At 28.0% G+C, this 24,797-nt stretch overlaps 1 protein-coding gene across 1 annotated transcript in view; it reads right to left on the minus strand.

The window, feature by feature from the left end:
* The window catches only part of LOC121117601 (neural cell adhesion molecule 2), a 434,435-nt gene that overhangs the window by 256,124 nt on the left and 153,514 nt on the right, over positions 1-24,797 (minus strand). Inside the window, exon 2 of the mRNA XM_071888883.1 lies at positions 8,704-8,842. Coding sequence (XP_071744984.1) covers positions 8,704-8,842 — 139 coding nt within the window. The remainder of the gene's footprint in view (positions 1-8,703; positions 8,843-24,797) is intronic.

The following is a 24,797-nucleotide window of genomic DNA, read 5'->3' on the forward strand; positions in this document are numbered from 1 at the left end:
AGGAATTAATAAATTCACTACAATTATGCTATCTTTAAGTATATATTGAATTCGAGTTAGTCCATCCGGAAAAATATTAGAATACTTTTATGAAGCATATCAGGCATCAACTGGAGAAAGAAAATATCAAATTTGGTTTCTTGTTGGATAATAGATACCCACGGCCGACTACTTGATAGTATAGAAGAAAAATGTGGTCCCATAGATCACCAAGAGCATTGAATGTCCAACAATGCCACGAAAGTATTTCAGAAGGACAGGGCTCCAGCCCATACCACTAATATTGTGCAAGAGTGGATGGGTAGTAACATGAACTTCTGATACAGGAACATTTGGCTCCCTGAGAGTTTAGATCTTAATCCACTGGATTACTCCATTTTGTGGAAAATGGAAGATATGGCTTGCAATGTCTGCCCCCCGAATGCAAGGGGGTTCAGAGGTAGTTTGAGGCTGTCATATCGGCTGATGGTGGCCAGATTCATTATTAATGCGCATTGTTATGGGAAAATATATTAAAAAATATAAATTTCTATGTCCAACATCCTCCTGATCAATTATGAACAATTTAATGACTACTTAGTACTTTTTCTACACCCGGTATATACGCTCATTGGGATCTGCTATTTTTCACATATCTAGTTATGCTGTAAATTTAGGAAAGAACCTTAACAAAATTAAATGAAACATCTTGATCGATGATTGAAATTATCAATTGCTCATTTATATATGTTATACAAAACTTCAAAATAATAATTTTATTTTCAGAACAAGTTCAAATTGCATGTTATGCTGTACTATGGGAGAGTTTATCTTATAGAAGCTTTTTTCATTAGTAATTTTTAAGGGTGTTAAGTAAAACTATAGAAAGGAGTGCAAAACGACTTTACAACCAACCCTCTGTTACTTCCCTCGTATGATTTGTCGGACCCAGAGATTTTCATATTATGGTAATATTTTGTTTATGATTGATTTTTTCTCCACAGTCTATGTATATTCTTACTTACTCATATTTTTTTATTATCCTTTTCTTTGGGACGGTACCTTTTAGTTTCTTAGGTTTTAACAAATTATTAAAACGTTCTCGAGGTTTCAAAAAATGTTTTTTTTATGTTCTTACTTTTGATTTACCACAACAGAGGAATACAAATAAAAAATTAAAGAAAAGTTTGGAATGTCTCATTTTTTATTACCATGTCTCGTTTGATGATAATTTATTTACTTAAAAATAATCTATCCTTTACATTTTTACCAAAATTAATAATCTTTTCTCCAAATATTATTAAAGATTAAAAGTTCACAGGTATAAAATACAATGGTAAAAAATATTTTATTGCTTTAGGACTACTTATAGTGTTAGATTACTGTTATATTAGTTTTAATATTGAGGTAGCTTTACAGCTTAGAAAAGTAATTGAGGTTCAATAACTTTACTTTCAAATATATGAGTCAGTAAAGTCATAATAAGTTTAGCTTAACTATCGCCAAGAAATAAGGATTCCAGAACACTTGCAATAATTTTATTTAAATTTATATGAAATGTTGATGACGTAACTACATTTAAAATTACTTATATTTAAGTCGAATTATTGCAATCTGTCTTCTATGTTATAAGGATTATAAATACTTCAATTAGTACTAAAGTGTGAATAATAGTTAACTTTTATACTTAAAGCTTTCATTCGTATAAAAAATATTTTATATATATTGAGGGAGGGGATATTAAGTAGAAAAAGTTTGACAATCACTCCTTTCATAAATTAAAATAAAACTGATTAAAAAATTATTTGTGCAATTGTTTGTTAAATATTTGTGGTATGTTCCAATTTAACTGAAAATTGGCTGATGATTGCATTTCCTTTTTTTATAGCAGCAAAGTTATATTTAATTCTAATTAGAGAGCATACAAACTAATTTGTGAAAAGTAAGAAAATTCTTTTTTTACATTGAATTTTGATAAAAAATGAAAACGTATTTTCTACATTAAAAAATAATTTGAGAATTGAATGAAAACGGAATTGAAAAATAAAGTGTCTTTTTAATCAAAGTAGTACGTATACATATTAAATTAGAAACTCAGAAAGGATTTTTGGTCTGCATTGAAACATAAATTTATGTATTTATTTTGTTTTTTTGACATTTTACTTATGTATGTACTTGGTACTATAATTTATTATGTTTGTTGATATTGCACTACTCTTTTGATATATTGTTTGTTAAATATAATTTTATAACTAAACCCTGATTTATGATCCTAAAGATACAAAGTTTTGTCTGTTGTAATATTTTGCACTATTCATCCGAATAATTTATTGTTATATGCCTTTTTGGGTCACTTATTTCCCGAATATTTACATTGTACTTGACTTATATTTATAATTATAGATACATAATGCTGTTTTAATCTTAAGCAATTGTGTATTTTTTAATATACAGTTGCCAAGATAAACCCCGACAAAATTCAAAAGTGTCTTTCTAGAATTGTAGAATAGATAGAGATGTAAGAAATTAAATAACAATTATTTCTTTGACATTTATGTATTATTTTATTCAATGGGCATGCCCTCAGCGGGAATATCATTCCCGCTCTTGGCACTGAAGCTCTTGCAGGCATTCTCCACATCTGCAGCCGAGATCCTTACCTATTCCTTGTTTATGGTTGCCTTCAGGCTGACCACACTGTTCTGATGCTTTGAGTAGACCTCCAACTTTTCTTAGAAGAGTTGGAAGACCAGGTCTTGGGTGCCCAGAAATATAAAAATTAGTCCTTATGACCTCTTGGCTGGTCTTGGAAGTGTGGCATAGGGGCACAGTCTTGTTGCCACACGTAGGACTGAGGGACGTTTGCTTACACCCACGGAAGCACAACGGACATCGAGCACTTCACATACACAGTAAAATTGACTGTTTTTCCCCTTCTTGAAGAAGAATGGTGGTATAACCTATAATGCCAGTTCCATGATGCAGCTGAAGTTCTTTGATTTGTACACATATGGAACCTTGGACAAGGAGAGCCATCTGTCTTTTTGAGAGTTCCTATTACGTTCAATAGTGAATATTTTCTCATCTGAGAAAATGATGGTTTTACTTGCATTGGACGTCTTGAGCCTAGAGAGCAAAGTCTTGCAGTGGGCCAACCTGACCTCTTTCTGTTTCTCAGTCAACAGATGACACACAGATAACTTGTAGGAAGTCATACCAAGCTACTCTAATACCTTTTGGATGGTGATGCGTGCCACATGCTTCATCTTGGCAAGTGTTGTCTAATTCAAGCATGGATCAGCGGTCACTGTCCTTTTCTGGCCTGCCAGACACCTTGGAGTGCTTTTACGATCACCTCTGGCACTATGTAGGGGTCTTTACTCCTTTTTCTGACTTTTACACCTGCTCTAGATGTCGTATACATTGCTCCTGGCGTATACTGTCAGGTTGGTTATAGCTGCTGCTCCATGGCGTGTACGTGTGTGCTCGATGACAGTGGATCTTTTGGTTTGCTCCATGACTGTAAGTGTTTATATTGATAAAAAATCGGAAGAATATTATACACAAGACTGCAACCTCTTAATTGTGACACACTAAGGAGAACTCTGTGCAAGGATACCAGTGTTATTATGAATTGAATTTTGTCCGGATTTATCTAGGCAACTTCATATATAAATCAAATTATATAAGAAATTCATAAATCAATTACATCCAGTATAAATATTGTTACACATAAATATAATAATGAATAATTCATCAAATGTATATATGTAGTAGGGAAGCCCATGCATAGTCAAAGCTGTTTATTTTTCTTGATCATCAAATAGCTACAGCAATTAAATTTACATTACAATAACGTAATATAATGTACATTGTTGTGAAAAACGTTTCTTCAGGAATAAAAGTAGTTTTTTTAGGTAGCAATATTCTTGCAAAAATGCTGTTATTGATATAATTTTTATCATTTGATTTTTTTTTCTACTTACTTATCAAGGAGAAGTTTGAGATATTGTAATACTAAAAAAAGGGAACTTATGATGCAAGTGTTGAAATTTAACTTGCACTGTTAATGCTTTTTATAATTTCAGTTTGCATAAAGCAAGTTTTTTAGGGTGAGAAGGATCCTGAAGAGTTCATCCTATCTGATATTTGTATCGTTCATAATAAAATAAATTATATTACATATTAATTTACAAAGGGGCCACTCTCCTATCAAACTCAACGTTTATTTCAGATACCCGATCGTCAGTTGAAGGAAACTAAGGCTGAAAGGAAAAAATAAATGCAGCATGCTAAGGAAAAACATGAGCATCACTCTGTAAATCCACCAACACAACTCGCAGAGATGGACATCATCGTTCAAGATCCCAATTCCGAAAATTGGATCAATGGGTCAAAGTGGTCTCTTAAAGACACAATGAAGAAGAACTTACATAATTTATCTTGGTAGAAGGAAGGCAATTCGAAACCGTAGATTTCTTTAGCTATCCTTGAAGGTTCTTTACTTTGAGCATCCTTTCTTTTAATTTTGCGTAATTAAATGATTCTTTTAATAAATTTGTTTTTGATATTGTTTTCCCTTTTATTAGTGATGGTGTTTGTTAGTGTAACTGCGTAATTATTTTTCGATATACGATCCTCATAAATAACTATTCAAATCTTGGGGGAAGTGTAAAGGATTCATCATGAGATTATTTACACTCAATCTCCACACATGATCTATTTGTTAGTATAAATGTATTCTTTGTGCCCTGTTCTTGCATGATAAACTAGTCTGGCATTACTAAAGAGAGAAGCAGAGATCACGTCTACACTTATTGAACTTGACAGTCTAATTATTCATTCATCAAAAATTAATTTAATGTTGTTGTTTTTTTCATTTCTAATACAAAATTTATAAAATAATTATCAATCAAATTTGTGAATGAATGATGTCATACATAAGAATATCTTTATTTAACTTATAAATATAGATAATGAGCCTTTTAATATTAAAAATACATTAAAAGAAAGGCATGTGACAAATGAATATATAAAAAGGCAAAATGATGTACAATGAACAAATTCCTCTCAAGCTGATTATTCATTAAAATGAATTGAATATAAATTATAAAGACAGTTTTAAGACTAAAAGTATATAATAATAAATAGATCTATTCACTATTGTGGCTCTCAACCTATTATCTAAACAGACTAATAAAATTGACTTATCATTATGTTGAAGTTATTTAAGTACGTAATTCTGTTCTACTGCTGGATTATTTTTTATTTAGTGGTAGCAATATTTGAATTTCTTAAAAAAATAATTAGAATTGACAAATGAATTTTAAATAAATGGGAATTAGACTTGTATCAGTTAATAATATAGAGCTTAGAATTGACAAATATGGAACTGAGTCATTATGTGGAAGTCACTAGAAAGACAATAGTATTTCTTAGAATACATAATATGTGGATCACCTTGTTTTAAAAAGATATTTCCTGTTCTTGTACGATTTAACTTTTTTTTATACATAAAAATGTATTAGTCTTGTCTCAAGAACATTTATTAAAATTTCAAGTTCTTTTCAAGAAACATGTACAAAACAGCACCTCAAGTCTCTATATCTTAAAATGGATTCAATCCATATTACTTTTTTATAAGTTATAAATAAAAAATTCTTCTTTTAGATCACGGTAAAATAATTATTTCGTTTCCCTGCTAAATTCTTTGAAGAATAAATTTATTATATTTTGACAATGACGTATCTTTTGGGACAGACAAAAAAGTTATGTCATATTTTGCTTATAATTAGAGTATTTGTTTATTTTTAGACTTTGGATGTTCATACCATCAAACCATATTTATTTTACTCCAAGATCTGTATGAAAAAAACAAATTTGAGTGTTTATTTGTCAAAAAGACGTAGTTTTTTAATAAAATTAATGTAATACTACTTTTTGTTTGCAAAATAAATAGACTTTCCTCAATTTTTTTTCAAACCACTGTGCTCCCTTGTGGGGATATATCAATAAATTATTTTTATTATTATAATTAAATTGTATACTCACGATATATAATGTTTTAGTAATTTATTTTTTATTGACTTACTCGGAAGAAAGCTATAAATACCTGACGTCACTTTATTTCCTATTCAGGATTGTATTTGCTAGTTTAATAAAAATAAGTAAGTGCGTAATATTGTTTAGTTTATTACAAAGTAATTTATGGTAATTAAATTTGTCAAAAAATCATCTTGTGGTCTTTGTTTCGCCATTTAATTTTAATTCTATGTTCTTGAGGTTAAAATATTTGTTTTCTTCGATGCAGTTGAGATAGGTGAATGATGAAGGCATTGGCGGATATTTATTAAGGAATGACGATTCTGAGACTAATACAGACCTTTTTGAAGAAGACCAGTAGAACTCAAACTTTTTATATTGCGTATCAAAAGAAAAAATTAATGATCTCAATGTATAGCGATTATTTAACAGCTTTATTATTTAGAGATTTAGAATTTTAGATGGATTGAACAATTGTAACCATTCCACAGTTTGAGATCTACTAGGAGTATACTTATCATTAGCTGACAAAAAAAGAACATAAAGCGTTATGGAATTTGCTTAATAGGCATACTTGGAAAACATCAGCTATTATTAGTTCCACTCCATAGTGTATGTAGATATAGATAGTATTGTTATTAATACATTTTTACAAAATAAACCAATTACATAAATGTACCTATAGGTAACTACTTACAATAATTGAAAACTTATAATCATAATAATAAAATATACACATGTACCTAAAGTTGTATGAATTTTATACATATAAGTATTCATGTATATATATTGGTTTTAAGTCACATAAAAATTAATTAAAAAAATATATTTTTGGTATTCATATTTGAGCAATACTTTTTTTGTATAATATAAATTTGCTTTTATTTTTGTTTGATTACAAAAATTAATTATTATCAACTTTACTAAAATTATTTAAATATTGCATTTGATATTTGTATTTTATGAATAAAAGTTTAAAAAATAATACTAATTTTTGCTTTTTGACATCCTAACGAATTGCTTTAACTCGATGATAAAAATAACATTTGTGTGTATCCCATGCCTCTAAGTGTAAAAACGTCGGAGCAACAACAAAAAAAAAAAATCTCATCTGCACCGCTATCAGTGACAAGAAGGCTCCTGAGACTTTTGCCTCTCCATATGGACGGCCTACAACATCAACAAGTCAACTATACCCCCATACAGCTAAGAAGAACGAAAAAATATTCAGTAAAAATATGACTGACTTCTGGCCTACTACTTTGAAGTTTGGGGTGTCTCGGAGAAAAATGTTTACCGTACCTTTAATCCAAATTGACTTTGCATGACATCGTAATACACTATAAAAATGGCCTTCATCCTCAAAAGCTGCCAATCTGTTTGTCGGGGTATCAAAGCTGTATTGCTTGTAAAGAAGGAAATATTTACAAGCATATTAAAAATTGGTTTTTATTTCATATTATAAAAATAACGTTTTCATTATTAATTGACCCTTTTGCGAATTATGGTTTCTCACTCCATAGATCACTTTATTGGATTTTTTTTTTAAATTGTAATTTTCTAATTCTGAAATATCACCGAACGTGTGACAATGACATTTAGCCAAGCTGTGTACAAACTGGGGTTCTCTATAATGGGTAACTTTTTCTGTATGTAAGGTGATTGTATAGGTTGTAACAACAAATGACATAAAATATTAATTAAGAATTAATACTTATGATTAAAATTCATTAGCTTTCAACAGTTAACCCTTTCACTGATGAGGACACTGGTCTTCAATAATTTGTTTTATACCCTAAAAATTGACTTAAGTGTTCAAATACATTACAGTATTTCGAATTTTTTTTGATAATAATAACTAATTAAACACATTATTCTGTTGCACATTGTATACTCTATGCACCCACAGTTTCATAACTTGTAAAAGTATTAAACAATAAAATATTAATTTCAGGCCTCAATTTTTCCATAGCTATATTATAAAACTAACATTTTATTAGTTTGTGTGTATCATATTCTTTTCCACCTTCTATGTAAATTCTTAATTTATCATATATATTGTAAAAAATAATTCATTATCTTTATTGATGTTAATAAAGAAAATATATATATATTTATTACTTAAAACAAATGAAATTTTATGTTGGCGTGGTTAAAACAGCAGGAATTAACTCTTGTTAGAATTTGAAGTGAAGTAATGAATAGTAAATAACTTAAAATGACAGGTATTAATTAAAAAGGTTCGGGTTAAAATTTTACATGACGGATTATTTGATAAATATATTTTAGTTTATTTGGTATTCTAATAATTCAAATTGCAAATAATTATAACTTGTACGCACCATATTCATGTAATTCCAGTTATTTATTTCTATAAAATACTCCAAATTGTCTAAAGGACTTATAGTTGCAGATACATCATATGTAAACAAGTCTTTTGTTTTTTAAATATCTTTCAACTTTCCATGAATTCAGTTTCCAAATGTTAACTAATTATATCTCGTTGGCTTTATTATGTGTAAATTTATGAATAAAAGTAAAAGGTAGTATTTAAATTGATTTAAAAATATTATTAATATTAATGTACATTTACTTTCTCAAATTAAACATGATACTATTTTTTTTTTAGAGAAATTCTAACGAACATATAAAATAATTAACAATAAAAATTAGTTGACTTACCTATAAATAGGAATGCCCAAGTCCTCTTTATACCATAGAATCAATGTTACTCTCTCGTGATTGTTTGGCAAAGATATATCGCAGGGAAGATTTGTACTACTATTTGCCAATGCTGTAATCAGAGTTGTTGTGTTTGAGCCTGTAATAAATATATAAAATACTTAATATATTCCGCAACAACAATATATTAGTTGATTATAAACTCAATTTTCGATGTGGATATTTATAGTTTATTTAAACAATTTTGGCATACTTTCAAGCAGTTTACATTATTCATAAAATAATCTAAAGTCATGGGCATAAACACTCTTTGATTTGTATGCTATATTTAAATGTATAGGATATAATATGTATATGATTAAGAAAACCAAATCATTATCTATTTTTCTTCAATTTATGTCTGATCTTATTTAAAAAAATATATATCAACCTTATCCTATGTACTGCACTTCTTAGTTTTCAAGACATTTTTTTACAATACACGCCTTAAAGGTAGGTCGCCAGGATAGGCACCTTCCCCTAAAATCATGAAAACCTAAATAAAACTCCTTTAACATATACCCTTACAACTAGGTTATTTTTTCATTTACTAATATCACAGGTTACTGTGGTAACATAAAATTGAAGAAGTGTCTCTCTATCATATGGAAAAGTGCATTCAAATGCCTTTCAAAATATTTCTGGACAGTGCAGCTGATTTTACTTCTATAGCAAAAAATGAAGGCTTCTTTACGGGTCAACCAGTAAGGCTAATAGAAGAAATAAAGAGTTTGAAAAGGAAAGTGGTATTTCTTGGATAAAAAATCATTGGTATTGTTATTGTCATCATATCTCCATAACAATAATCACCTAAACTTACTTCATTGTAAGATTTCAAACCCATAATGCATGCCTTTGTGCTAGTTCCAGTGGAACATTGATGTAGCAAATTGTCATAAAATGTTTGTTAGTTGGCTTTGTAAAAAGTGCCATTGTTATTCTAATTTCATCTATCATCTTACAGAGTTAGTAACCTGAGGGGTATATTTTACCTATATTTATCTGTACACAATTAGATATGCAGCGAGGCTATTTCCCACTGGAAAAATAATTTCTGTTAATTATTATTATTATAAATGTATCGAACTATTACTGGAAGTTACGCCCTGTGAAGTTTCGCCCTCATACATATATTTTAGCATAAATATATATTCGACATATAATTTAAGGTCTTCCTTTACTTCAACTTGAAGTCCTTTATAATTAATAATGAAATTATGGTATTTGAGTAATTGATATTCTATAATTGTTGCTTCTTATTGCATTGAATTGAACCGTTTTTTAACCGGTGTACTTAAGGTGAGGGAAAAAATGAAGAAGGAACACAAATATATAATTTTTAATGAAAATTGATGTAATAAGTGTTGCTAGAGGGTTCCTAGTCTTTTAACAAGAAATTGTTACATATTTTAACATATACTGTGAGTATTTGTCATACTTAGTTGCATGTAAATAACTTTTTGCCTTAAAATGTTTAAATTAAATAGGATGAGACTTGTAAAAACCATCATCAGAATCCCTTTGATTTACCCCTGGTAAGAAATATAAAATATTCAAATCTAATACTTTGCAGCTAAATCAAGGTACTTTTTTCAGCTGTTTTAGTCAACATATCTCAAGAAGGATTAAGATCAGGTTATAGATATAGGAGTTGAGAGGCTGTACAATCCGACTTTTATGTCTGGCTTGACACGCCCCTCGCCCCTTCCTGGATGAAGACGAACAGGACGTACCAGCTGCTTATTTTTGTATATGAGAATCACGTCCTTAGGATCCTACGTAAGCCACCTGTTGTTCATGTGACACCTAGCCTTCCACGGAGATTTTATCGTCCTTAAAGAGGTACAACCTGCTTGAGCAATAAGAAGAGGTCCAAGTACTTACTGGACTAGTGCTTCTTAATAGCCTAAAGAAGCCCTGCTTCAGCTCTAACACTTATTAATAGTACAACCGGATCTGTTGTAGAGACTCTGTAGACCAGTCCGAGTCATTGATCTGATCACTGATGATAATCTGTTGGAAGTGCTCCTTATTTGTAGAGGTCCTTCCCGAAAAGCCTTCCATCAGCAAGCGTCTGCGTGATATGATAAATTAAGACATCATCTCATGATTATTTATTTGCTTATAGCGCTTCTTCTTCTTTTCTCTCATCAGCAATATAACGGTTTTTAAAGAAGTCGGTTCGAACTCTCTATAAAAAGGTGCAACATTAATGTTTGATATGTTCTACTTTAAAAAATAATAAAATGGAATTAAATTCACTCATTTTACAGTAAATAAAAAAAGTTCAAAGTGATTTAAAAAGAAATATTACTAAAATTCAACAAAATCTTACATGAATACTTCTTGTTAATGGACAGATAAATTATGTTTACCTTTCCACTATCCGAAAGTCAGGAAACTGGATTTTTATCGCAAATCAGGAAAAAAAAAAGATGTGCAAAACGCACAAGAATTACTTAATATTATTTTTACATATTTGATACATCTTCATCGATATTATAACTCGAATAGAATGAAAAAAGACGCAAAATAAGTTGTTAGCTAGTAAGTTTTTCTTAACGGTGGATATACTTTATCCATTATATAAAAAGGAATTTGTTCCTACCATAAAAATAGTTGAATTAAAAATAGCCAATCTACGTTTTGAACACATATAACAAAGGTATATGTTATAAAACTCGAGAACAAAAAAAAATAGTGAAAGCTTACATGTGAGAAAAATATTGCCAGGTTAAGGCACTATATTAGTGTTTATTATATTTACAAACACTTAATGTCAGTTCCTCCAATATCTCTTAGATTTAAGAATGGAAACGTCATTAACAGACATCTACAATGATATTAGGGAGAAAAATTTATTCTATAAAACAGCATTTGCGTCCGATTCGGACACAGTTTCATAACTTTACATTAATACATTTGCAGGTTAGGAATTTTTTTTACTTGTCATACAGTTTACAAATATACAGGATGTGTAAGTTATACTTTATGGATGAACAAAAGTTACAAGCAGTAAATAGTGGCTGTCGATGTAAATTTGTAAAACAGAATCCAATGAATATAGGATAATACAATTGTGCCACTTGTCAAAACGAACTTAGCTTGTATGAATTGGGACCACTTGTTCGTTCGGACAGCATATACACTGTATTAACCTGTCTGAAAAACAATTCGCCTGTTGCCGATAGTTATACAAGTAAAGCCTTGACCTTAAAGACTTAGAATTGGATCACACTGAGTGACAAAACTTTAAAAAATATACGTGTCCCGTGAGTCTACCTTTTTTATAAAATCACTATGTGTACTGTCCTAGCTTTTAGACATTTTCATTTTCATTCTTACATTTTGTGTTCAAATAACATTATTTTTCTGTACCTCTTTTTATTGAATACATTAAAAGATACCCATCATTATACTAAATTGATTCCTTTCATTAGCTTGCTAAAGCGTTTTTATGTTTTTTTCTTTACTCTACTCTATTTAACATACATATGTATGCATGAGTACAGGGTTGTTTATAGTGTCTATCTAAATATGGAAATAAAGAAATTCAATTTACTATTTATCATCATTATTTGGAAGGTAGTTTAGATGGGCTTATATTTATGTATCGTTAGTAGGTAGGTGTTTATCTAGTAAAAAAATATTTATGTATGTTTAAATGTGCCTATATTTTGTAAATAAAAAGGCGATTGTTAGTATGTGTAGATGTAAAATAAATATCTTTAAAGTACATATTTGTTGGATAAGATAACTTTCGATTCTAATTTGTAATTTAATTAATGAGAAATGAGTTTAACGAATCTACGATTAGTATTGTTGTTTTGTATCAAATGAAGTTTTTGAGATGTATTCATTTAAATTTATAAAATATTGTTTCTCTTTGTGTAAGTTTTTGACAGTTTTAATGTAAGACAAATTATGGAAATAAACTTTAAAGTTATATATATTTTTTACACATTTAGTTCTACAAGGTGATTCTTTTGTTTAGACGGTTATAAAGGATTTAAACTTGGAAAATATTGGTCTGACCAAAATTATATTTTATCAAAAATTGCTCATCTGGCTCAAAATTACGTAAATTGTCATAAATGACATCATTCAATATTTTAAGAACAACATCGTAGCTGGTACGGATATTATTATATATATTATTTGCACAAGAAAACTTTTTGTATGTCCTTCGTCGGATCGAGGTTGCTGGGATAGTTGCTCCCAATCTTCTTCTCTAGAATGGAATAAAACATGGGCTGAAAAGTTCAGGGCTTACGAATGAAAATTCCCCCTTTAAAATGTTTTTTTTTAAATTATTATTTTTGTTTTTGTTTTATGAAGGGGATTCCCCATAGCACTTTTCAAGCCATTGCTTGGATTTAACGGTATCTTTTTCATCAAGATGCATTGAAAAATTAAAACACGAAATAGCTTTTGATCCATTGTTTTGAAAAAAAAGTAGCTTCACACTTGGCACAATAACTCACAAACCTAATAACAAATTGTTAAGAAATTTTGAAAGCTGCCTTTTGAAGGTTGGTAAAAACTGGTAGAATATGTGAAGAAACCCATTACATTTAAATTTGGAGAATAAGGGGACCCTAATTCCTTGTTATAAAAGTAATTAAAATTCTCGGTGCACCACTTCTTGACGATCCATACATTATGGCTTAGTACATAATCTCTCTGAATTTACCATGAGTCTGGTCATTCATAGTATATTGGATCCAGGGAACATTATGTATGCATAGTCAATATGTTTATCCAAATTAATATACCTATGCATTAATCAATGTGTTAATAAATGAAACATACCTGTTTAATCTTTATTTTTACTTTGCTTAATGTTTGCTTTTATATTAAAAGCCTACCAGCCTAAACATTTTTATTTTCTTTAACATGTAAACACTACCCCTGGAAGAACTTTAGGAACCATAGACAGTTTATGCTAGCTAACTGGACGGTGAAATAATTTTTGTGCTTATCGATTTTTACTTGTTCAAATATGTACTAAGCCGTATCGGAATTCCTTCTTTTGATGTAGGGTTGCAAGCTAATAACTGTATTGTAACTATAAGTGAATCAAAACAGACTTAAGTTTTTTTTTTTTGCTTATCATAGTTTTGAAAGTATTATTTTTGGTAATAACAGTTGTTGTTATAACTCATGTTGTTATTTGTTAAGCAGAATTTTATAATGTTCATTAAATATTTTCTTTGAAATTAATTTTGTAAGCAAATGTACCAATTTCCATTGCTAAAAAATAGACCTAATCATATTAGATACCACCAGTCCGCATCCTTTTAGTGTTAATTAACTATGTAAATAAAAGTTTGTTTTATGTACATTCCTTATCATTTGTTTGAGAGTACTACTCATTTCATAAAAAAATTAATTGCGACAAATTATTATTTATTTATTTATATTTTTTTTATTTAATCTGTTTATTAATATTTAACAGATTGTCTGCACCGTATTGCAAAAATATTATATATTAGAGCTATAGAACTAATTTGTATGTATTTGATCAGACAAAAAAATAATCTGTATTATAACTGTACGAAAAAGTTTTCAACTTATTACATCAGCTTCTATTATTAAATTATTGTAATATATAATTTAGAGAGATCAAAAATTATAAATAAGTTTCACAATCAAATTGAACGGGAAATAATATGACATAGGGTTTATTTGGAAAGGCCATATCGTAGTCAAATATAAATTCATAAATCACATGAAGCGTCTCAACTATGTTAATACTTTTGATCATTGCTACCTATTCCATAAAATTTCATTAAAGACCCATAATTGAACAAAATAAGTCAATGAAATATTGTAATGTTAAAACTTGAATCTTTTTTTTTCTTGGTTTTTTCTTTTTTGCCTCTTAATGTCTTTAAATAACTTTATTTAAGTGCTAATCACTTTAAGATTAATAAGATCAACGCTAATTATGACAAACTAAGTTTGTCCATTATAAAAAAATATATAAATGTATATAAGTACATAAAACAAGAAACACAAAATCTCTTGATAATTTATTTTTTACTGACTTTTTTACCCGTCAAAATGCATCAAAATTAATGAATGAAAGTACTCCATATCGGATTAAAATTATCTTCATACCTAAATAAATGAAATACACCTCCAAACTTCATCATTTTGTGTCATAAATAATTTAATAATATTCTCCAAATGAATTGAACTGATTTGCAACACAATGGCAATTATCTGTATCAATTTTAAAATGAATATAATTGATGGTTGTAACCGTAAAATAATAATTTTATTAGTTTTTGTTAAATGTTGGCTATGTGGTGAACAACGACATGTACATATATACCAAATCTTTTGATATTTCTTAAGTTTTTAATTCATTGAGGTATGATAATTAATGTATAGATATTGGTATTTGATGTGATCTTGCACCCCCAACAATATTTGTAGTTTTGTAATGAATTAAGATAATATATATTTTGGCAATCACATCTGTTTAAAAAAAAAACCACAGTTATTTATCTATAAATGTTTCAATTATTTATTGAGATACGATATAATTTATTTATAGTATAAATGTTTGTTCTTGTTCCTTACTAAACTTAAATTTAATTTGCTGTAGATACATTTAGAAAAAAAAGCCAATTTACTCAATATATATTTAACCTATTTATAAGCTATATTATAGATATAAAGTTTTAAGAACATAAACACTAACATTGTGTAAAACATTATAATGTACTATGAGGTTATTTATACTAATTTTTATGTAACCACTTTAAAAGGATTTCTTTGCAAAAATAACTTACGATTTGTCCACTCTGAAATAAGGTTTAACTACAATTACATAAAGTAATATTCCAACGTATTTTTTTACGCTCATGGTCCAATTTTTTCAATATGAAGATATTAATCAAAGTAAACAGATTACACTAATTTAAAATGTTTTAAATTTAGATTCAGTACTCTGAGTTCCATATTTAAAATGCTAGATAAGGCTTAGTTATTTTATTTTTTAAGATAGGCACCTATATTTTGATTTTTTTTCTTCAAAAATGCGAATAATCAACATATTTGTGACATTCATTCACGCACAAATAAAGGAAGTGTGATAGAGCTGTTGTAATTTTATCATATTTCTTGCATCACTGGTCTATATATTTATTTGTCCCATAATTATCAGGATTAACAAATTAACTTATTTAGAAAGGAGAAATAGCATGACAAAAAAACGTATCAATTCGACCTTTGAAATTTGCTGATTAATTGTTAGCAGAGGAAATTCAGTTTTTAAAGCCGTTTAACTAGAAAATTTACATAGATCTATCCTTGTAATTTTAGAATAAAAAAATATATACAATTTATTTTTATAATAAATATAAGTTCATACTTTTAAAAAGAGGAGAACAATCACTTAAAACAAACAGGTTTTTAGAAAGTATTTTAAATGCATTATAAATTATGTATGTAAATCATGGCTCAATACATTATTTGTAAGAAAAAAAAGTCATTAATATTTAATATTTCTTTATTTGGTCTATACACAAAAAATATGCATTTACATACTTAATCATAGTTGCTTCTTTTTTTTCAAATATATTTTTGAGCAGACGTAATTTAAAAAAAATAAATATTTTAATTGATACCTTTCATCAAACTTTGTAATTTGTAACAATTCTCTAAGAAAAGTTCAAAAAACTGTTATAACTAGTTGATAAGTATGAATGTTATGTAGAATTCATTTTCGATGAGAAAAATACTTCTTAGCTTATGTCTGTGATGTCAGGCAACCGATAGAAACAAAAATATATATTTTTTCATTATGAATGTATCTATGAAGTTAAAATGAACAACATTTTTTTTTGCATACAAAAGATAGTATTTTATAGATATTTATGCCTATCATTTTGTTATCTGACAGCGTAGAAGCAATTTGAATAAAAATGTAAACAAAACATTTTTATGTTGTACATACATCTAGGTTTATATTTTCACTCCAAAGAAAGTGAGATGAAACGTAAATACAAATACCTATACACAAGATGAGATTTTAAATCAGGAACAATTTTATACCTCTATATCTTGGCACTGCTGAAATTTTTAATAATGAAAATATGCTCATGAGATTTAACTATCAAAACCATATAAGAAAAAATATTGAAGATTTTCTCACAATACGAACAACGTTGCGGCAGCCAGTATCATGTGACTCCGTTCGGGACACATACCAAAGGACACAAATAATTACCGAGTGGTATATTAAAATCTGAACACTTTGAATTTGAAACTTCAAGAAGATATAATTTATTAATTCACAATATAATTTCAACACAATTAAAACTATTAATATATGTGTGCCTGAACTCTCTTAGACATTAATGTAGTTGACCTTGGCAGCAATTATAGCTTCAAGACGGTGATGGAATGCCTGTCATCTGACGTGGATTAGTCCTCTGTTATGGCGTGACAGTACTGGCTGACAGTGGCCTTGATGGACTCTGTGTTTGGATGACGGGCACTGCAGATCTTCCCCTCAACATTCATCCAAATGATTTAGTGTCAGGGGTTGGCATTAGGGCTGTAGGTGTACGAAAAGGGTAAAAAAAGAGTCCAAAAGAACGCAAAAGATTCATTCAAAAGAGTGTTTCAACGGAGGAGATGTGGTTTCTTTCATTACTGGTGTCAAAAGTGGCCTCTCCACAATCACAGGTTCTTTCCAGCCACATTTTTGGTAACTCTCTGGAAGTCAGGTTTGAAACCCCGAGATCTCTTGCATGGGCCCCCGTAGACATGAGGGAATTTACCAGGGCTGTTTTCTTTAACTCATCAGGGTCCAATTTGGCCTTTTTGATAGTGCCCTTCTTCCTCTCCAACATTTCGGACTTGCTAACGGTATGGATGGTTTTCCTAGAGACACCCAATTTCTTGAAGTGTGCAAATGAAAACTCATTGATCATGCTCAAGACTTGACTTTGATAATTTACGAAAAAATGTTCATTAAACATTGGAATACATGAATATATGATGTAAGCAATGGATATTTTGTCTTTTGTTGATTCTCTCTCTTCACTTACCACATATCAATGTGAACTTCATATCTCATTTACCTAGCGTTGTTTATTGAAATAAAAGAAAATTTAACACATATTAGGTTTTCTACAAAATTGTTGAAGTTATCAAAACCACATAATATAAAGAAATATTATATATACATATTATTACATATCCTTTATGATTGAACTTCTATGACATTTTTTTAGTTAAATATTAAAAAAACTTTTTTATATGCTTAGGAAAACATAAAAAATAAGATATGATGGGAGAAACATTTCAAAAGTAAAATGTTTACATTTGCATAAATTAAGTGAAGCTATTTTGCAAATATATAAATTTAGAAACGTGATAAAAAATATGATGTTCTCATTCTAGAATTAAACAAAATTTATGATCATGCTATTGTTCACAAAATTACTAATCAGACGTTCTGCAATTTTTACTTTTCAAAAAGGAAGCTGAGAACAAGAGAAAGTGTAAAAAAAAAGAAATGTTTGAAGATGGTGAAACTTAGCACTGAACATAAACTATTTTTTTTGACCATAATTGCCAGAGTGCCTTTAAGTACATTTTTTTTTTCAACTTTGTCATTTTTGTGCAAAGTTATTTTGAACAAAAATTGAAATTTCATTGCTGCTAGGACTTTCTTGATTAACGACGATACAGAAAAAGGATTCCATTACAAGAAAATTGTAAAATAATTTTGCTATTGTTTAGTGCCTTAGTAAAAAAAAATATAATAAAACAGAACAGTTTAAGTATTTTTCATTTATATTTTTTTTACGAACATACAAATACAAATATTTCTCTTCATTCATATGATTATCACAATCTATTTTATAATTTGTTATTTTATTAATTTGTTACAATTGAAATATCTGACAAAAGGGTTTTTGACTTTTGTAGATCTAAACTTATATAAAATACTCTTCAATTTAATTAATTCCAATTATGGTCCAGTATAAATAAAACAGCACCTCTTCAAACTAAAAACCTCATTATGTTCACATTGTTCATATATATCCCATATCTTTCCTGTCTCGCTCGATTGATATTAAACAAAATTGTGGATTCATCTAATATATTTTTTATAAACGGTAAATACAATTCGTCATTAACTAATAAGCAAAAAAAATCGAGGTAATTAAATGCAAACAAAAATGCATCTATGTCTAATTAATGTACACATTTATATTGCACAATAATATAGGTCATAGAAAAACTTAGCTAAAGGTAAACTTCGACTGCATAATATTTGTAAGTATATAATGGTATTTTAAATGAAGTGATCTGAATCTATTGAAAACCATTTTATCTCCCATCTATATATAATATGTAATTTTAAGCATTTTTTTGCTGATAAATAATATAATAGTGTAGGCAGTTAGAACTAATTATGTATTTGCATCCTAAAAGAGTCAAATGTATAAGTGACTTCTTGCTAATAAACTTTTTCGAAATTCTTTCTAAATAGATTATCCTTAATTTTGTAGAACGTCTTTAAATATTTTAACGTACGGTCAAATTCATAAAATCTACAGAACGTTTTCGAATAAGAAATAGCTGGTCTTATAATAAAGTAACTGTTTTGATATAGGTTGCACTGATTAAGTATAAGTATACATTGTAGTATTATATTTGCTCCATCTAACCTAGGAATCTTTTGGTAAAACCCTATACATAAAGTATATTTCCTTCTCTAGGAATCACCTGGGCGCGAACGTACACACCTTAAGTTCAAGACAATAACTTCTCCCAAGCGCGTCGTCCATGAACTACTACGATTTCCTTTATTTTATTTATAAAAATAAATGTTTTCGTGACTACTTTTTGGATTTTTTTTTTCAATTCGATTGTTCGAAAAGTTATAATTCATATCTTCTGATCAAATATAATATAATTCTTTGTTGCCTATACATCTCTAGACACCAACTAATAAAGTTATCATTAATATAGCTAAACTATTCTTGTGAATGAAAGGTTTTAATTACAATTTTACTAAACGAATTGAAATAGTAAAACTTTTCTTTGTAACCTGAGTCAGTTGTTCTAAATTATTTTTGAACAAGCTGCCCCTTAGAAAATATTAAGATTTTCAATTACCACCATTATAACTAAACTGAATATGCAATAGTAAATCCTTAAACTATTTATTAGTTTCCTAGGTCGTGAATAGGGGTGTTCTCTGAAAAAGGGTGGGGAGGAAACTTACAAAAAACATTTGAAATTGGATCATTTTGAAGACGTAAATAAATAAATATTGTTTTTTTGACAGCATGATTTTATTTATTAAATACGATAGCTGTCTTGTCACTCACAATATAACATATTTGTAACAACATTTTAAAGAGAAAGGAAGGGATGTACCAACTACCCAACCTCCGCGTACCAAGAAAGAGGGCTCATGTACCAGAGTTTGAGAATCACTAATCTAAGTTAAAATACGTGAATAAACATAATTGTAAATTAGACATACTACTTTCTAAAAGTAAACAGAGCAAGTAAAAAATATCAGTTAAAGCTTAGGATTTCTACCTTTTCTCAATTTAATGTGTACAACATAAATTTCCTTCTTTGCAACAGAAATATAGAAATGTAAAACAATGAAAGGAGTATTAAAATGTATTACTTTATGGAATTACTCTGCATGAAAAGCAAGCATCTGCATCAATAAAACAATGCAAATTATTTTTTTGCTATGTTAAGACTAAACTAACTACATATTATAAATTATCGATGCAAATAGGAAATGTATAATGAACCCAATATTTTTCTTCTCCATAATTACTTAAAGTTTATTGTCTTGTTTATTTTTCATTTTTTTACTGCAACAACAGATGTTCTGTAAGAATAGCTTATAAAAATATTAGCAAAATATTATACTTATTAGGCCAAATTAAACAACATAAAGGTCATTCCTAAATGAAAAAAAAGAATATTGGTTTGCTAAAAATAGACTATTTTTTGACTGTCTGAATTTAGGTTTTTACATAATTTCGTCACCTATATCAACTCAAAAGTAAGAAGGAATCCACATTTTACTGGATAAAATCAAGGAATAATGAAAAGGTATCTAAAAGGAGGAAAAAATATCAACAATTATGATATTTAGCGACATTTAAAGTAAAACAAATTTTAGACCAAAGGCATAATAAATTTACAAAATTTTTTGCATCATTATTGTAAATTAAGTTACATTCGACATCAAAACCATAGTTTTTTATTTGAGAGGGGTACACAGTGTGTGCTTAGTCGATATTGCCCATAATATAGTATTATTTTATATACGGGTGGTATTTCTTCAAAACTACATAAGAACAATCAAGCGTTCCTTATGTGGTGTTCCATTGTCACCAGCTGAAATTATATTCGTACGTTACATTTAGTGACAAATATTCATCCAAATTCTACCATATACCTAAAGTTTTGTAGCTACATCCAAAATTATTAAATGTTTAAATTCTGATACATAAGAAAAATTTGTATTCATTCTCGGACATATTAAAAAACAGAAATAAAAATTATCCTAACTGATTGAATTGTAAATTCTAAGCATTTTCTTTCGTAATAGATTTTTGTAGTTGGCAATGTTATCATTATTATTTCATTCTTAGATGAGTAAAAGTGTGTTCTCATAAAAGAAGAAAAGTATTTTTGATGATTTGTCAGCGAATTATAAGTGTAAGTCCTTGAGAAACTTAGAATATAATTGATAATTGACATCAGAGTACTTTCTATAGATTTCCTTTCTTATTTTTACCTTTTTCTTCTGTAACAGTTAGTAGTAGCTCATCTATCCAAATTTGCTTCAAATTATAAGTGTTACCATGTTGTTTTGCATGGCTAAAATGCTTAGGATTTATAAATTTTACAAATTGAACAACGTATACTTTCATATTTAATTTGTTTTATATTTGATGTAAAATTAAAAAATACTGTATTTTATCATGTTTTTTTACAAGCTAGCTAAAACAAATATATAGTTTTTCTTCCAATATTAACTGTTGTTAATTATATATGTCGTTAGTTTTAATTTTGCAAGTCAACAAAAAATAATATTTTATTTCATACCTAATTTTAGTATTATTTACTAGTGTAGTATCACCAACTGAAAAGAAAAGGACACTACACTAGTTACTTTTGAGTATTAAATCGTATCATATTACCCAAAAAATTGATGAAAATTAATAAATCTACCTATATGTAAATGCACTTTTTTTATTTCAAATAACTGATTAGCTCCCAAGATATGTATTACTTTATTAAAGTAATTTTATCAAAAAAAAAGTAATAACAGTTATATCTTTTTAGGTTGTAATTCAATTTAACTTAAACATTTATCTTGGAAAAGTATAAAAAAGTAAGGAAAAGTTTTTTAACTCTGCAACGATGTAACATGGAACATAAAAAATGTACGATCGACCATAACTTTGATACAATTGAGATGCATAACATTGTACTCTTTCAATGAGTTTTAAATACTTTTGTAATGATCCATGCACTATTTCAACTGATTTAATGTTATATATATTATAGTGGGAAAAATATGTTTCAAATCAATTGTAATTGATTCTTTTGAGCAATTTTGAGGGGAAAAAATATAAAAACATTGATATACATATGTGAAAAGAGAAAGATATGTGAATTTCATTATTAAAATGTCAAAAAATAAAAGGGTGTTTTCCCCCTTTGTTCAAAAATATGTAAAATACTTAAATTATTTTTATGTTGATATTATTTGTAGACATTTTTGTAGAAACATTGATTACATTCAGAAAATAATATTTTAGAAACATTATAAAATAAAATTGATTGGTTAAAATATAAATTATGAAAGTACTGTCTGGTCAATATGTTCTAATATAATGTATACTATAAGTAAAGTTATATAAAATATAACCGGCATTACGCTATAAAAAAAGACAAAAAAATTTATAGTAATCCTGATAATTTTACTAATGTTTTAGAAGGCATTAATATAGCTGTCATGACGTTTTAATAGACTAACAGAAATAAGAGGACGATAAAGAAAAAAATTACAAATCCCATTCCTTATCTGCCAATAATATAGCCATGAATTATTTAGATGTTGATCTCCAATTCTAAACTAAATCATTCCAACACTTCTATTGTCTTTCATAAGCTGAACCACTAGTATTGATTACTTTATACTTCGATGTTTTCACTTCATGAATAAAATTATTTTGATAACAACTTTGCCAAATATAAGCAAAAATATTGTTCAGATTGCCAACTGGAATAAATCTCACACACGTTCAAGCCCAATTTTATGCTACTCAAATTATACAAATCATGTGTTTTTCATTGTGTATCTCAACTTTTCCTCCAACAGAAGGAAAGAAATTTCTAAGCAAATCAATTGTTATTTGCCTAATTGGAACCAAATATTAGGATGTTGTTCACTAAATAATTGAAATAGTTCATTTTTAGCAATTTAACAACAAATTAGAATTCAACCCATCATAGATGAAAACACTCATAGGAAGAGTAAAAAAATCATAACAGATGACCAAATATACTTATAATATGTATGTCGGCTGGACAAATCCAGTGTGGAGTTTTATAAAAATAACAATCTCTAAATTATTTTAATTTGCTCTCTTTACGATTTATATACTTATTATGTATTTTGTCAGAAGATACCTACATGAAATTATTCTAAATATGATATGCTACAAAAATAATAGTAATGTAATTTTATATCATTTAACATGGTACTTAATATTTTTAATAAAAATAATTTATAATTACACAACAGTTTAAAACATATTTAGTTTCATTTTTTTGGTTCAGCTATTTTTTTAATATACTTATTATACTACATAATCATAACATAAAAAAGTATATTTTTAATGTATATTAAATGTTTACTTAGTTATTATTTTATTAGTTTACTTTTACACATAAGTATAAAAGCAACTCGTCAAAAGTTTCACTCTACTAATCTCTAATTAATTAGTGTTATTTTAATTTATTTATGGAGGCATAAGTTACAATTATTTATTTTAATTAAAAATTGTAGATGATATTATGTTAATTATATTTTATTACTTTTTTTTTTTACTTATAAATCAATCCAAATAATAAAAAATTACTAACAAAATATAGGTTCTCTTGGTCAAATAGGCCTTAAAAAAAGATTCATTAATAAGTCTTTTCATTTTTTTTTCATTAGGAAATTACAAAATTTATGTTTAAAATTTTGAAAATCATATCAGTTAGGTGATGTCCCACTGAATAAACCAAATTTGGATAGTTTATTACCCTGTGGTTTTTTCATTTTTTTTTCCCCTTAAAAAACTTATCATTCAAAATTTTTGAATAAAAAGATGCAAAATTAAATGGTCAACATATCATATGTTATAGTATAGTATGATTAGTATATTGTATAATTTGTTTTTGGCTATCCTGCTCAAGATTTTAAAATGAATTTGAAATATTTGAGACGTTTTCATTTTCTCAAAGAGGTGGTGTTGTATTTTTTTTTACTAATTTTTCTTTTATAATCTACATTTCATGGGTTACCTTAAGATAGTATTATCAAATAAACTCCATATTTTTCTATTCATCCATTTATTGGCCATGAAATATAGGTATGATTAAAGGGTAATCCATTATCTCTTCTTTATTTATCTTTATCTTACTTACAACCATAAGATTTTGCTAAAAATATAGATCGAGTTATTCCCTATTATCTCTATATAACCCAATAAAACATGTGACTCATGTATTTTATTATCTTTTTTAAATGCTGAGGGCATTTTTTAGATATAGATGTATGCCAAATCTATTCGGGTGGATATGTTTAATCAAGTAAGCATTCTTGCTACTTAATAGGCTACAAATTTCGATTAATAACCCACATTCAATTGATTTATCAAATTTGAATCACTCAGTAAATCGTTAATAATATCCATTTTCTCTTCCAAAGTGCTTCTTCACATGTGCAAGTCCTTCAATTCTTATAAAAAGGGAGTACATTTTTT

This window comes from Lepeophtheirus salmonis, chromosome 5 (genome assembly GCF_016086655.4).
Source record: "Lepeophtheirus salmonis chromosome 5, UVic_Lsal_1.4, whole genome shotgun sequence".
NCBI classification, from domain to species: Eukaryota; Metazoa; Arthropoda; class Copepoda; order Siphonostomatoida; family Caligidae; genus Lepeophtheirus; species Lepeophtheirus salmonis.